At 39.7% G+C, this 16,646-nt stretch overlaps 2 protein-coding genes across 5 annotated transcripts; one reads left to right on the forward strand and one right to left on the reverse strand.

The window, feature by feature from the left end:
• Window positions 1-297: 297 nt before the first annotated feature.
• tm9sf5 (transmembrane 9 superfamily protein member 5) lies at window positions 298-8,092 on the reverse strand. Its single transcript, XM_074673910.1, has 17 exons — window positions 7,794-8,092; window positions 7,211-7,278; window positions 7,007-7,100; window positions 6,771-6,898; window positions 6,536-6,665; window positions 5,946-6,073; window positions 5,746-5,860; window positions 5,537-5,616; window positions 5,349-5,454; window positions 4,383-4,515; window positions 3,818-3,937; window positions 3,654-3,711; window positions 3,319-3,478; window positions 3,063-3,214; window positions 2,831-2,942; window positions 2,559-2,730; window positions 298-970 (listed from the first exon to the last, which is right to left on the reverse strand). The coding sequence occupies exons 1-17, from the start codon at window positions 7,929-7,931 to the stop codon at window positions 903-905; spliced, it is 1,962 nt and encodes a 653-aa protein (XP_074530011.1). The 5' UTR covers window positions 7,932-8,092; the 3' UTR covers window positions 298-902.
• Window positions 8,093-10,944: 2,852 nt separating this feature from the next.
• On the forward strand, window positions 10,945-16,183 carry rbmx (RNA binding motif protein X-linked). Of its 4 annotated transcripts, none has more exons than XM_074674479.1 (10): window positions 10,945-11,085; window positions 11,366-11,475; window positions 12,021-12,127; window positions 12,209-12,374; window positions 12,499-12,639; window positions 12,844-12,961; window positions 13,198-13,326; window positions 13,411-13,499; window positions 14,263-15,914; window positions 16,046-16,183. In XM_074674479.1, the coding sequence occupies exons 2-9, from the start codon at window positions 11,367-11,369 to the stop codon at window positions 14,577-14,579; spliced, it is 1,176 nt and encodes a 391-aa protein (XP_074530580.1). In that variant the 5' UTR covers window positions 10,945-11,085; window position 11,366; the 3' UTR covers window positions 14,580-15,914; window positions 16,046-16,183. The 4 variants fall into 4 exon arrangements, with proteins under 4 accessions (XP_074530580.1, XP_074530581.1, XP_074530579.1 ...); XM_074674480.1 differs by having other exon boundaries at window positions 10,946-11,255; window positions 12,526-12,639; XM_074674478.1 differs by having other exon boundaries at window positions 10,947-11,255.
• Window positions 16,184-16,646: the final 463 nt, after the last annotated feature.

The raw sequence follows: 16,646 nt of genomic DNA on the forward strand, positions 1-16,646 counted from the left end.
ACTTGATTTTTGGCTGTGTTAATGGTAGGATCACACAGAAAGCCTTAAATCAGCAAACTTGCTATCTCTAAAAGGGTGAGTCTCAACAGTGCATATGTATTTAACCAATTTATTGATGGGTACTACAAGGTGAGGGTCTACCCTGTTGCCAAACACATCAGGCATGCCTCTGAAAGATTATTGTTCATGTGCAACACACTGTGGGTGTAGCATTTTCTTCTGTGATACAGATGCAAACCTTTAGTTTCTACACTAACTTAAATGTAGCCAGCCTTCAAATACAAAACAATAGACATGTTGTCATACCAATGTCAGTGTTTTATATAATTTCTGAACTACATACTACATCATTTTTTATCTGATATTTAAAGATCTGTTGCCCCATGTTTGCCTTACAAAAAAGAAAATCCTACAGAGTCATTATGGTGACAATCTTTAAGTAGCATTCTCCTGCGCACTCTTTTCTATACAATATATGTACACACATTGTTTTTATCATCAGTACATGAAACCAAAACAAAACATGAAGCCATAAGGGAATAGAAAAGCAACATACAGAACATTTACTGTATTTAGAAAATTTAAATAAAAACATTTCAGCTTTTCTTGTTAAACCCACCCAAACAAACTGCTCACTATAACAGCTAAACCATTGGAACCCACGCAGATTTTCAAGGAGCCACTCAGAATATTACTGCTGGACAGTGAACACAAAGTATGATTTTTTTTTAAGAAAACAGCAACAAAGGTTTAAAGCACAAAAGAGGACGGGCTCTGCTCTTTAGGTCTTTTCTATGATAAGTGATGGTTTCAGTCCAAGTTCATCTGGACCATTTCATGACAGCCAGTACTGAGGTGAGCCGGTACTGCAATAGCAAGGAGTCAGTCTCTCTCTTGATCCTCTAGTCCACCTTGACCACACTGTAGATCTTATTTACAAACCAGAAGCAGGCGAAGAAGCCGATTGTGCCTGAGAAGAAAAAAAAAGCAGTGCCAACAGTGTTATGGACCAAAAGAACAAAAATGTCTTCAGTCACATTGGAAATCTGTTTTGTGCTTATTCTATCAAAGCAAAAATATTGATACTTGTGTCAAATTGAGGATTTAAGCCTATTTGTTAAACACATTGAAGAGCTTAAACCAAACTTATATCTTAAAACATTTTTGGCATGTTGGAAAACCTTAATGAAAAAGCAGAAACTCCAGTACTAGCTCTTCATTTTGTTAGAGAGAGAACATTTCCACTGATATCTAGAAACCAGAGGTCAAAATCCGGGATCAGTTTTTGAGAGTATAACAGTCCTATCTGACTGCTCAGTGGGAGGCCAATCCAGAAATAAGTTGTCATCAAAGTTGGGAGGAGGTTAAAAAAAAAACAGTCGATGAAATAAAAAATCTTATATGAGAAATGAGAGAGATTAGGATTATTTAGATCCAAACTGGAAGCAAGGAGGGGAACTGATCGTCTTTTCCTTGAATGCTTGGATTATTTCTAAGTGATAATCTTTTGACATCTCTTCCTTTGCTACTTATGGCTCTGTCTTAAGATAGTGTCACGCACGGCTACAGGCTAATTTTTATCTGGACTTATGACGGTACAACACCAGAAAAAGTATCATTAGCCGACATCATGGGGAGCAGTGGATTTCTTGGTGACATTAAAGCCAGGGATGTTAATCAAGCCCCGCATATGGTCCTTTTTTTCCACACTCACCCAAACTCTTATTAGAGCGAGTGTGTGAGTGAGCCGAACAGGGCCAGAGAGTGCTGTTACCATGTCAACATGTGTCAATCTCTGTCTCTTTTAAACATGGAGACAAAAGCAGCCATAATTTTGTGTTACAAGTGCTACAGACACGCTTGAGCTCAGGAGCACAGCTGATGGATCTAAATGCATGAACAGAGACTGATTGCTTATACGGAGGGAAGTCACCATTTATTGAAAAGAGTGAGTGTGCAGCATGTATCTTTTGATCTATAGCGAAACAAAAAGGAATTCCCAATAAATCTCGGCTCTAGCTTGTCAAACAGAAACACCCTTCAACAACATCACTGACCCAAATAAGTCTGCAAAACTAGATCTGACCAAGAGGGACTTTGAACATTCTAGTCCCACTTCCCCCAGTGTCTCTGATTTACATTAAACTTTAAACAGTGATGACAGTTCAAATGGAGCCTTTGCATATAAAGGCTCTTTAACTCCATTCAGCACTTTGCTTGTGAGCTGCCAGGGCAGAAATAAAGAAACAGTCCCTGCTTCCTCTAAATGACAAAGACAAATGACATCAGACCAGGATAAAGGTCCTGAATTTTTACAGAGGTACTGAGCTGATGGTGGGGGGGGCTCAAACACTGGAGCAAAGCAAACAAAGATAAAGCCAGTAATTTCAACACGATACACACCCTCACAAGACAAACAGTGTGGAGATATGTCAAGATGAATTTGATAGAAAGGGAGCCCAGCGTGGCAAGAAAACTTATAAAAAGTAGTTCTAATGTATTAATTATCTATAAAGCCTGTGGCTACTTTGACAGCTCAGGCACAACTGAAATCTCACCTGTGAAGAGGAAGAAGATGAGGACCATGATCATGGTGTATCCAAAGTAGAGGATAGTGCTGGCAGCTCCAACGATTTGCAGCTTGGAGAAGAAGTAATGCACAGCATAGATGAACAGATAAACAGCTGTGAAGCCACTGGTCAGGAAGGAACGCCACCACCAGTGGTAGTCCTACGAACACAGAACACAAGATGACGCAAATGACCCATTGTGCAAAATACTTAGGAGCGATGTTTCATAAATAAATGTATAGACCACATTTTAAAGGTACCTCAGCACAGAGGTGGAAGTAGCAGAGCAGAATTGTGGCCTCAGAGCAGGTGATGAGTAGAATAATGAAAACCAGAAACAGGAATCCAAACATGTAGTACATCTGATGAGACCTGCAACATAAAAGACCAAAGCAATGAACAGCTCACCTTACTGGAGGTACAAAAAGAAAGAAGTTGTTCCAAACAAGACTAGCTGGCAAAACTGGATTTGCAGGATTCCTGGCTTCTTACCAGATGCTGTTGAGGATGAAGAATAGCTGAATGAAAATACAACCAAATGGCAGGATGCCACCCATCACAATACCAGGAATGGGCTTTGTGAAGAAGGACTGCTCAGGGATTTGACGGGGGATTTGGTTTGTTCGGACTGGTTGCTCGATGGCCTGTCAAGGATCAGGAAAGGAGTTAAAAAAATGATTAACTCTTAAACACAAAACATCAAATATTTGAAGCTACAGACATTCAAAAACTAGGAGGTCTAACTCACAGCTTTCTTGAATCCAAAGTAGGCACCAACAAAGGTTAGCGGCACAGAGATTCCAAACCACATAGCCAGAATGGCCACCAGAGTGCCAAAGGGGATTGCTGCTGAGGAGCCCTCAACCCAAAGGATCAGGTTCATCAGGAAGAAGTCTGCAAACACAATTCTGTAGAAAGAGTTAACAAAGGACAGTAAGATGATTATATATGGGGTTATATGGGGTTTGGATTTTGCCCAAGACAAATTAAGAGCACACACTGTCATTGAATTTGACTCCACCTTTAACTCAAGCAAGAGCAGAGATACATTGCTTAAAATTAGATTGAATGAACCAAACTAACCCTGGGCACAAGAGTGCTGTCAGCAGCACGTTTGTCTTCCACTTCTCGCCTCCAAAAGCTGAGAACAAAAACAGATTGATGAGCCTATCGTCTTAAGAAAACAGCAAACAGATGGTGACAGGGTCAGTTCTGACTTTGGTACTGCATTTTTCCAACACTCTTACTTTTGTAAAGACGGGCAGACACATAACCAGCAGGTGTTCCCAGCAGCACCCAGAGGACCACAGCACATGTCATGAGAGCCCCTCTGTTGGCTGGGGACAGGAAACCCAGACAGGCCAGGACTGCAGGGGACAAAGAGGCATCAGAGCAGGCATATACACATCACAACACAACAGCATACCTATTGTTAAAAAAAATACCTAAAGTATTAAAATAAAAAATATCTATTAAACCTACCCCCTATCTTCTGTATCATGGCTTTAGATGGTAATACTATGACATATATGATGGTTTTCCACACCGTCTTTGCCAATAATATAATTTTCTATAAGGACATAAATTTCCTTCTACAACATCTACATTTCACTCCGTTTATGTTTTAAAGTTACCGAATAAAACTTGCTGTTCTGAACAATGGATGTGAGTTTTGGTTGACGACCAGAAGACGATTTTAGTCTTACGCTGACTGCAACAATATTCGCAGTGCAAAGCTCTGGCAAATGTGTGTGCACACAATGAGTAATAAAAGTTGATGACAAAGGAACCACAGTATGAAACAGCCCTTACAGAGGGTGATGAAGGTCATGATGAAGATCTGGGTCCCCTGTCCAAGGAATACAGACAGCAACATGCCTTTCCTGGGGGGTCGGAAAACATCACCGTGCACCTGCTTCCACCCTGACTCCTCCTGTGCATCCTCCTGCGAGTGGAGGAAGACAGCAACACAACAATCACCATCAACGGAGAGCTAAACTTGTGAAAATGGTTAAAGTAAAAGGTTAACCAGCCACCAAGCAGTGAACAATACCTCACTATTTGACATGTGCTAGCAAAGAAAAATCCAGTGAAGATCAAGGAAACTTAGAAACCAAAAGTTGTAAAATTTGGTGTGAATAGTCAGAGCTTTCTCATGATTTTTTTTTCTTTGAAACACAAATGACCACACCACATTTTACATTCTTTTCTAATGTCCCTGCTTGTGGCAATCACACACCCAAACACCTGATTTAAAAACAGCAGCATGTTTTGCTTAAACAGCTTTGGATAAGCTTACATAAGGCATTGAGGATTTTTCCTTGGCCGGGGGAATCTTTATCAAGTCTCCCTGTAAAATGTAACAAAATATTTATAATCCTGGGGAATTGGGAAGCAAGCGTCCTGGCTGGCATTAGCCCTTCACACAAAAGCATCTGCCTTTTAAAAATGACCTGTAAATAGCATTACAGTCTGATAAAAACTTCAGCGTCCATTATTTTTTTGGTTTATGTTTAACACTCAACACTTAATACACCACCTTTATAGCTCAACAGCATTACTTCAGTTTTAACCTTGTGACAAATAAAGATGTTTATGTGGTGTTCATTTAAATGCTACTTTGAATAACAACTCATTTGCATGGTGGCAACACGGCACCCAGCAGTATACAAGTAAGAATTTCATGAACTGGTTACACACACACAAGCAGGGTTCACTTGTTCGATACGTCCACATCCGAGTAAGCTCCAACTGACAGAGATCTCAACCGTTTTTTACCTGGTCAACTTGGTTGTATCTGGCGATGTCCTTGTGAAGGGTTCTCAGCATGATCATCGCAACCATGCCAGACAGGAAGAGGACGATGACCAAAGAGTTCATGATGCTGGACAAAAACAAAGACATGGATTAAAAAATGAGAACATCTAATGCACATGTGGTGCATCATATAGAGGCCATTCTATTACCTGAACCACTGGATGTTGGTGTGAGGCATGGAGACCAGGATGTAATCCCACCTGGATGCCCACTTGATAGAATTGTTCTCCTGTTCAAAAAAGTTAAAAACTGTTAAGACTGGTAAAGAAACCGTATTTCTTTTATGATGACAGAAGTTGTGAAAGCTTTTTCTAAAGTGATTTCTCTGATATGATTTGTCAAAGGTTTAGAGGTCTACCTCAAAAGTGACAGAGTAGGTGTAAACTATTGACACATCACTGTCAAACGTCCCAGGGACCTCCATTGGGTTTCCTCCTTCACAGCTTGGGTTATTCTCATCCGCATGTTTGATACTGTTGAATACATTCATGTCAAAATATCAATCAATTAAAAGTTATTTTTGCATTTCCAAGTGCAAAATGCTGAATGTATAACTACCTCTTTGGCTCCAGAGTGGCGGCAACCAGCCGAGCCCCTCTCCAGCCCTCTGAAGCTCCACTGTGGTAAATGATCTTGATGTCTACGTGGTTGAACATGTAAAATGTGTTCTTCTTGTTGAACTCCGACTGAAAGACAATATCAGAAAGGAAAAATGTTCACAAGACATTGTGAGGGTTTTATTCTTAGCATCTTTAAAATGTATTTTTTATAGACTTACATGACTGTACAATGGTCTGAACCCATCAGCTATTAGTATTCATTATATATTTTCAGTTACTTTTCTGGCCTCGTATTATCAGTCGTATGATAGACTAATAGAGAACAAATAGGCAGGATTCTTAAACACTAGGTGAGGCTTTTAATAACATAGTTGCTAGAGCGAGATTTCTTAGATGTCTAAGAATGCAGCGTGATCTGTTGTTACTGATAATTACATGTGTCCAAAACTCTATTAAGAGCAAATATCAAATGAGTTTATCTTTCTGGAACACTGCAAATATAGATCCTGAATAACTCTGCTTTCTATGTAATAAAAATGGGGTAATCTCGAGCCAAGTACACATTCATTCACAAAACAAAGAACTTACATTTATTACACATGCGTCTTTGGCTCTTCCATCTGCAGTGACAAGGCAGCCAATTGGAAATCCTGGGTTGCAGTACTTCTGACTGTCCTCCACATCATAGCACCATGTCACTGGCATGTTGTCGATAATCCTGAGAAATAAATATTTATTTTAGTGTTTTTCACAAGCCTCAGAATGGGTTAAAGACATGGTCATGGCTTTGGATAACAATAGCTGTAGTAATCATCTGTCTAACCAGTGGTGCTGGTAGTTGAGCTGCATTCCCATTTTGAGAAAATCCAGTTTGGTGGCATCCTCTTGGCTGCCTTTCTTGTAGGTTTTTGTGCACACTGCCTTGCATTTCACATCTTGTTTGAAGTTAAACTGTTGGCAGAATAGTCACATGTCATCAGCACCTTACATTGTCAAATTACAATAGAATCTCAATCAATTTAGCGGTATACATAACTTGTTTTAAAAGTGAAAACCCACCTTGTAAGGCGATGACTCGATTCTCTCTCCAAACAGCACCTGTCCGAGGTTTTCTGAAGGCCTTTTCTCTTTGAGGTCTTTGCAGAAGTCAAACCTAGAGACATATAGACAATTAGATAGACAATGAGAGGACATAACTATGCAGCAAAACATACTGTTTCACACATGTTTGATACAAATGGCATGAAATTAATTGTTACTTACACATCATACTCATAAGGCAGGACTGACTCCACTGAGTCCAAACGGTTGACGAACAGCTCAATTGCTGTCTGTAAAAATGTTTTGGGGGAAAAGAACAGTCAGTCTTTCAGTCTGCTGGACCAAATGTGTGTTGTAGTACTACTGCCCGGGGTATAAACCGTTGATTTACCTAATGTTATTAACAAAGTTATGACTGACTTGTGAACAAATTCAGGAACCGGCTGGTCAAAACTTACCTTTGCTAAGTAACCTGAACAGAACAGTAACCAACTATATCTAATACAACTAATGGCAATATTGTAACGTCTGAAATATAATATTCAAGCAAACGTTAAGACCTAAAACATCGGAATGCTTATAAGCCTCTTTCGAAAGTGGGTTAAAAACGCGAACAAAGTAAATAAGCAATGCATCATCAGTTATGCCAGTACTCGGGTCCCATGTAATAGTCGGGGCCTACGGACGGGGCTGTCTGACTACAGGACTTGGAAAGCTAATAAACTGAATTATGTACACAAATTCAAGCTGCAAGACAGTACACACAACATTACACAAGAATACTGAGTTTTATGAATTCCCATACCTGACAATCTTCACCTCCTTTGCCTTCTTCACAAAAACTCACTGGGGCTAAACCCGGAAGATAAAACGCCGAGCAGGACGAAAAATACGACACTAGAGAATAAACCAGAAGAAAACCAAACTGTATCCGCTTCTTCATTTTACCCCGGACACGATCACTTAAAGATTTCTGTAAACTTGTATCGAAGGAGAGAGTTCCTCCTTCTATTGGAAAGGTATGTTTGCTAACTGCTAGCTTGGTCTTTCTACCGGGAGCAGAGGCTGAGCTAACCTGTCCAACGCAACCACTGTCCGTGACGTCCACTTAGGAGGGACTACCGGAAATACGACGTTACTTTCAAAATAAACTTCCAAATTGAAATAACGTGTTGATCAATCACGATTTAAATGGTTAAAGTTGATACAAATATTTCAATAAGTTTTCACAACTAATAAATTAATGAAATCATCCAATGAATATATCTGATAATTCTGTGTATTTTCAAAAGCGCAACACAATAATTAAAAATGCTTTTATGTTGAAAAAAGAAAAATCGGACGTCATATTTAATGCTCAGCGTCTTGACGTTTTTGACACGGTGGAAGTAACACTGACGTTGCTTATCGTTTTTTTTCCCTACATTTACATCCTTGTTGTATGTCCTGAAGAACGAAACTAGGTCTCACGTTGCACAGAACTGGGAAAACCCGACAAAAAGTGGATTGTCAGATGTAGTTGGAAAAGTGGGCAAATTACAAGCCGAGGGCAATTTTAGGATCAGAATTTCAGGGTGCTCAGCCCTTAGAAAGATTGTGATATGGAGAGTTTCTTTCTAATTGTTGGGACCTATATAGGCCTACCACTCATTTACTGCAAAACATTCATAACACTCTACAAATGATATTTGTGTTCACACCAATAATAATGATTGCTAACTCATGTTAAACAAAACAAAATGTTTCAAAACAAAGGTTAGGAAAGGGCGTTTTTGCAAAGGTAAAACATTCATATAAGTTATTTTATTATCAAAAGAGTGATTTTCTTTTTTTACGGGTAAGAGCCTGCAGCTCACTTTCTTTGCCTTCTGGGATGAATGAAATTAAAATAGAAGTACAGAGTGTCTACTTTTTTCTTTATGGATTTAGATTGCCCTTTAATTGTATTCAGCACCCTTTAACCGGGATCCATAAAGCTCATGCCATAACCAGATATTCCCTCACCACAAAAACAACACTTTGTGACAAACACTTCATTACAAGATTCATAAGTAAAACAGAAATGCTGTTTCTTAAAACTCGCAATGTATTTTCAGCTGTAAATGAAACTGAACAGTGGGTTTTAAATTTTATCAGCCCCCTACTCAAAACAAGACTTTCCAGTAGATCTCTCGAATGGCCAAACCAACTAGTATTGCTTGTTTGGGGGGTAATTTTATGTATAATGATAAAGCTGCTCATTGGCCACTTTATACCAGTCCTACCAGTCCTCTGTCTATGTCTTGCTGGAAGTGACTGCATCTCTAGGCTGATAAAAGGGTTGCTTAATAGTTTAAATCTGAGCTCTTAAAAACTGCTGTGCTTATTTGTTTAGAGCCTCTTGGAAAATACACTTTCTCTTGTCAATATTTAGTAAAGGGTATAAAAAGTCCTTTCAAATTATAATCATAATTCTAATGATGGAAAGTAGTAATTTCAAGTATAGCTGAATAAAAATTAGTTAAACTACCACCACCACTATTACTACAACTTCTAGCATAAGCTTAGTAACAAGCTAATCTAATGCTCAAAGAAATTTGAGACAATGATGTTTTAGTCGGGTAGTCACCAGGAGCCCAGGGCCAATATGAAGATATCACATTTGTCCCGAGCACCACAGCTAAGCCTAACCTCAACTGTGACTTCATAAGAACTCTTCTGTTACAAGATTTAACTTCAGCAAAAGAGACACATCAACGTTTGCACAGGGCGTCATGAAGAAATACAGCCTCTTCAGTTAAAAATAAGTATGCCCTAAAGGAATTAGGGTACATTCAAAAAGAGTGCTATTTTTAAATAATCAGGTGACACAATCAGATTACAATCAGAAAACTCTTTCAGCCATTCATGAACAAAGTCATTATGAGGCATTCATGGGGGCTGTAGAAATGTCTCACTTCTCACAGCTCTCACTTCACTAACTGTGCACTGGATTGGTCCCCAAAGTCATCTTGCGGCCCTCTTACCAAACCACTATCAACCGATTAGTGTGTATTCATCGGTACATTATATTGTATGTATAGTCCCGATAGTTCAAAATCAAACTCCTGTGGGAGAAAGCTAAAACATTTGATTTACACAGAAGGCCCCAGTAAAGATACTACTGAACACACTTGTTGAGAAGCTGTGGTGCTTACTGTCAGACCAACACCCTGCCTTATAGTCTTACCTTGTGTCAGAACACAAACTTTAATTATCATTCTAGGAACATTGTAATTTTGTTAAATAATAATTGATTCTGAAATGTTTATCTGCTTAATAATCAATTATTAAGTTAAACACTCTGGCATTACAGAGGTTAGCCTGGGCTTATTTTTCCTAAATAAGCATTTAAGATCTTAAAAAAATGTTTTTCCATCCCACTGAAAAAGAGGAAGAAATTTTGAAATAATTTAGAAATTGGCTTTCACTGGCTGTAAAATAGAACTTTATTTATCATTGCAACAAGTAAAATGAAATTGCAAAGATAGATAATAGATCAAATCCTTGGCCTTATTTCAATCAGTTATATAATTCAGTTCATATGGTAAATGCTGTAAGCTACAGTCTTTTACACACACACACACACACACACACACACACACACACACACACACACACACACACACACACACACACGTGTGTGTGTGTGTGTATGCTGGTCTTGGTCAGGAGGACACTAGTGAAAAAGAAGATGCCTTTATATACACCTTTCATTGTGGGAATGATGCAAGTGTGGATAATTTAGTGTGTTAATTGTCTAAAGAAAAAAACTGATCTGGACAAGGTGTGTTGAATTATGTGGAAGTGAACTTGGCAAACAAAAACTAACCTGTTATATACAGTACATACAAATGAGTGACTGTAGGGATCAATTTACTCCACAAGGTGGCGATAGTTCTACATAACAACTTATAAAGCAAACAGGCAAGGAAGAAATCACACAGAAGTGCCGCCTCTTTTGCTTCGCCGGAAACGGGTCAAGAGGGAGTGGAAGTCCTGTTTTTTCATCGAAGCTAACACAAAGCCGCCGCTACTGCTCGTACTCCTGCAGCCAGTGGTGTGCTTGCATAAAATACGTAAGGGTTGTCTTTTCAAATTATCTTTAATCGCGTCCTACCTCTATCGCATTCTACCGTAAGCAGCTACATTACTTGCTGGCTATCGTTAGCCGAAACATTAGCCACAGTCGTTGGCACGTTTAACGCCATTTTACGCGTTCAGCTGCTCAAGGCTTTTCAGGAACAAGGTAGTCACTGTTGGAAACTGATAATGAAATGAATGCATACTTTGTATCTGTTTGAACTATGCACACTTTATGAACGACTCTCTCTTTTATGCACACTTTGGATTTTCTAGCATGGCAGAGGCAGACCGACCTGGAAAGCTTTTCATCGGAGGACTGAACACTGAGACCACGGAGAAGGCCCTGGAGCAGTACTTCAGCAAATATGGCAGAATTATGGAAGGTGTGTATGGAGCCCCTGCTTAGCCCTTTTTGTTAAAATTGTAATGATTGAATCTGAAAACTCTCTTTTGTATTAGTATTATTTTTTCAACTTGACCTTTTTTTTTTTTTTTTTTTTTTTTTTTTTTTTTTTTTTACCTTAATTGATGCGCACCAGATGTTTCGCCAAGGTATCAAATACCGAGGCACTCATTGTCGTTAAGTTACTCCAGTAACAACCCAAGCTAACAAATAGTTTGCCTCTTATTAATTTGTAACAGGTCGATTTATTACTGTTGTTCCAACAATGCAATATTCAGATGATATTTGAATTGTTGTGACTCGTTTTCCTTTTCTGTTTTCCTGCTTTTACTTTAGTCGTTTGTAAGTAAGGGCTTTGTTACAGGGGTTGAAAAACAATTGAGCCATGTACTTGGAAAATAACTTATAGTTACATGAATAAAGATAAAGGGGCAAGCTCATGATGTCAGGCAGTAGATAATGTTATTAGCTCAAAAAATCAGCCACATAGCAACACTCTAATCCAAATCCATTCCCTTCTCACAGTTCTCTTGATGAAAGACCGTGAAACCAACAAATCAAGAGGCTTTGCTTTTGTTACCTTTGAAACTCCAGCTGATGCAAAAGATGCAGCAAGGGAGATGAACGGAAAGGCAAGCACAAAGCTGATAATTCTACCAACTTTTGCAGTTAAGCGGCTTGTGTTGTGATGTAATTTTAACTCTTCATTACAGTCTCTTGATGGCAAGCCTATCAAAGTGGAGCAAGCAACAAAACCACAATTTGAAAGTTCTGGGAGGCGAGGACCACCACCTATGCACTCTCGCAGTCGTGGTCCACCTAGAGGCCCCCGCGGCTCCAGGGGTGGTCCTGGTGGCATGAGAGGCCCACCATCAAGAGGTAATTATCTGATTTGATTGATGAGATCAGATGAGCTTTTAAAAGTTCAGTGCATTTTGTCATTTTTCTGTTTAACATTATTAAGCTTTATTTAAATTAATATCTGCATTTCTTGTCTGCAAAGACTACTATGATAATTCAGGGAATGTAGAACCCTTCTTTAAAGGAATGTCATCCAGAGGACCCCCGCTGAAGAGAGGACCCCCAGTCCGAAATGGAGGTCCACCTCCAAAGAGACCTACCTCTTCTGGCCCCATGAACAGACGTAAGTAGCTAACTACACCTGAGTGAAAAGTAGACATCTGTAGGTAATACCAACTTTGTGCTGGCAAAATACCACACCAATAGATTTGATCATGTCTGGTTTTTACTAATCTTCCAGCCTCCAGCTCTTCTGTAAGTACCTAGACAGGCGACTTCTGTGTTCTTTGTTAGTAATGAGCCGGTTTGTTGAAACTGTGTATTTCAGCCCCCATGTCAAGGGACAGGGATCCGTATGGTCCACCCCCACCTCGCAGGGACTCCATGATGTCTAGGAGGGATGATTATCCATCACCAAGAGAGGATCATTACAACTCAAAAGACAGGTAATTCACTCAAATACAGTTACATCCCACAATCTAGCTAATTGCAAAAGTTTAGTCTTGCAGAGTGTTTTAGAAAATATGTAAGAGGAGGTTTTACAAGTATTTTGAGTGACTTGGGTGTAAAATAACAAAAAATGCCATTGATCCTTTTTGATTGAATGAGCTTATCATGGACCATGGAAAATATTTAAAGTATAAATGAGCCGCCCTGAAGTTATCTGTGCCATATTTCACAGCTACTCCAGCCGGGATTATAACTCAAGAGACTCCAGAGACTATGGCCCTCCACCCCGTGATTATTCATACAGAGAATACTCCAATTCCAGCTCCAGGGATGACTATGGGTCAATGTCCAGAGGATATAGGTATTAATGAGTTACACAAGGCTGAAACAGTAGCTAATATATTATGTAGCTATCAGCTAACACTTTTTTTTTTGTATTGTGCAGTGACAGAGATAATTATGGGGGAGGCCGCGAACCAAGATACATGGACCGTCCCAGTGGTGGCTCCTACAGAGAATCATATGATGGTTACGGTAAGATATGACTCCATTTGTGTAATGACAGCAAATAGCCAATTTGGCACAAAGAAGATCTGCACAAAAAAACCAACCAAACCCCAGCAATGACCAACGTGCTCGACAGTTCATACAGCGCTCCCTCCCCAAAGGAAACATCAACTCGAATGCCCAAGTTTTTTCTCTCCAGTGGCCACATCCCCGTACTGCAATTCAAATTTTAAGCATTTTGCATTTCAGATCCACAGTTTGACCTTTAAAATGAAACACAAATCAGCTCAGTCCACCCGTCACAGTCTTAAGTATCACAGCGATAAGTCAAGAATAATTTTTTGTTGCAAAGCAGAATGAGGCCCAGGGAGTTCGCAACCATAAGGAACCCAAAAACTCTGTGGAAACATCTGTTGATGACTCTGTATGAGTTGCCTGTCAAAGCCCTCCCTCAAGGAGTAATGTTCATAAAACCATCAAGACACGTCTGACAGCCTCGTCTTTACCTGCAGTTCTAACACTTGGAGCTCAAAAAGGAAAAATGGCCACTCAAATCAATGGCATGCTAAAATGGGTAGCACTGCCCATTTATTCCCCTCTGCTTGGATAAGTTACTGCTCACATAAACTAAAGTTAAGATAGAGGTCTTTCACTCGATTGGACTTTCCAACATTACCTTAGTTAAATTTTTCAGTCTCAGAATCAGTTTATCGGCACAAATGAACACCAGACAGTGCAAGAAAATGTATAAATGGAACTTTGCCAATTACCTGACCCATTGACCCTGCAGGTAACTCTCGTGGCGCCCCACCTTCAAGGGGCCCCCCACCATCCTATGGTGGAAGCAGTGGAAGCAGTCGTTATGATGACTATGGCAGCAGTTCCCGGGATGGCTATGGCAGTCGTGACAGTTACCCCAGCAGTCGGAGTGACCCATATCCACCTAGCCGTGGTGAGCGAATGGGCAGGCAGGAGAGGGGCCCAGCTCCCCCTGTCGAGAGAGGCTACCCTCCTCGTGATTCTTATGGTGGCTCAAGTCGTGGAGGGCCACGTGGTGGCCGCGGTGGCAGTCGACCTGATAGAGGAATGTCTCGCAACAGATACTGAACTGGACTTGAAACCCACATCGAAACCGAAGTTCTTTTCGTGCTCAGTTAACTCAGTGTTTTGGAACAAATCTAACACCACAAACTAGCCATGTCTGAATCTGTGGATTATAAAGCTTAGCTTTGAATCTGTAACTTGACTTCCCAAGGTTTTTATGTGTAAGAGTTTCTGTTTTATTGTTTTTTTTTTTAGTATTTCTTTTGCTCATATAACAGTGCAGTTATCACGTAAGTGTTAGTTTGTACGTTCAGTGCTGTTGGAATCTGCAATGCCCTATAAGTCTGGCTTTCCTACTCTAATAAAGCTTTTAGTTGAACCTGAACCATTGCTCATCAATTATCAAAACAGTACCAGAGACCGTCATGAATTTTGGGTACCAACATGATATTTCCACAGTTTCCTGTGAAGCTTATGTGAGTCTGCTCGTGCTTTATAAGAAGACGAGTGACCTCAATTCATGCTATACATAAATGTGCCATCAACTGGACACTATTGTTTTCAAGAGTCAGGCAAATGTTACTGTCAAAATGTTCAAATGTCCTTTCTTGGAAAATGGATCCATCACCCTAGAGCCAAATGATGGCATGCAACGACAAAACCAAAGGCAACAACAACAACCAAAAGCAGCTCGACTGGTAGTCAACAGCTGGTAAGCAAAGCAAACCTCTTTGTTTCTCATCTGTCAATGAGTTTCTCATAATCCTGTGTTGCAGTTTCCCGTCAAAAAGGCGACGTTCAAGACAACTTTGCCACAAAGGAAAAAAAACTGGATGTCAACTCAATGTGACTTTGGCACTGTAGTCTGGTTCATGATACATTTTTTAACAACACCAACAGCCCCAAATGTTTGCCACTTTAAGCAAAGAAACCTTTTTGCAGCCATTTTATCAAACAAGCCTCTGAAACTCTGAGCCTTTGCCCCATTAATGGTCCAAAGTGATTTGACCCAGCATAATATAGCCCACAAGGAGTTGGGCCCATATTGTGTAAGAATTCTCATTGTTAAATATTGGAAGTCTTTGTTACAAGCTTTGTTTTGAGTACCAAAAACTGTCCTTCAAGCATGCCACAACAAACAATGGAAACCACTGGAAGAACAACAACTCTCCCGTACGTCAAACTGGAAACAAACAATGAATAGAATTCCCAGTTGGATCAAGGACCACTGAATATTATTCTGATGTTTATTGAATACATGTTTACATTGAAAGGCAATGTGCTGATATAATGTTTTTATTTCAGGATAGCCAACGCTCTCAGGCAATCATCTATGGAACCGACTTGAGATTTGTCCTGAAGTTGTTGGACCAATGAAATGGCAGCAAACCAGTGCTGGTATGTTGAGCTCACTCAGCTGCACAATTACTTCTCTGCTTCTTTGCACTTGCAATAGTTTAATTCTATTTCTTTGTGCAGGGAAATTGAATTGGCGGTCTACAGTAATCTTTTTATTCTTGCTGTCTTAGGATTCCGGCCCCAGAAGAAAGTGCTGGTCGATAGTCTACCATGAGTGGGAATGGCCGTTACAAAGGAGCAGAACAAAGGCAGCAGACATGCTGTAATTGACTGTTTTTTGGCTGTTTTCAATAAAGGCGTTGAAAATATCTGTTTGTGTTCATTTATACTCTTCTTGTCGTGAAAAAAAAAGTAATTGGCAAAACTTTGGACTCTGAACTTCAAATTTTGAGTGGACATAAGGTTTTTGGTATTCCAGTGATGTGTAGTCTTAGATTGAGTTTTTTTTTTTTTTTAAAGAAAACAGCCATTCTTCATCAGGGGTTCAGTCATGTATTGGTTGTAAATGTAATAAAAAAAAGGTAGAGATAATCCACTGATTTCTATGATGAAGTTTTAGTCCAGTGTTTGCAACAAAAATGGCTGAAGTTCACTTTTTAAAACTAGACAATTTCAATAACATGATAATCGAATGCATGCAGTATAGAGATATGCTGATGCACCAACAGTTCCGATGTGGTGATAACCCGATCTAAAGTGCACTTTAACAGGAAATATAATATGGGTGATAAATGCCCTGTGCCAGCTTTCTGCAACATTGCGGATGAAAAA

The sequence above is a fragment of the Halichoeres trimaculatus genome, unplaced genomic scaffold (assembly GCF_033239565.1).
Source record: "Halichoeres trimaculatus isolate MK-OKI-2021-1 unplaced genomic scaffold, fHalTri1.1 fHalTri1_scaffold_7, whole genome shotgun sequence".
NCBI classification, from domain to species: domain Eukaryota; kingdom Metazoa; phylum Chordata; class Actinopteri; order Labriformes; family Labridae; genus Halichoeres; species Halichoeres trimaculatus.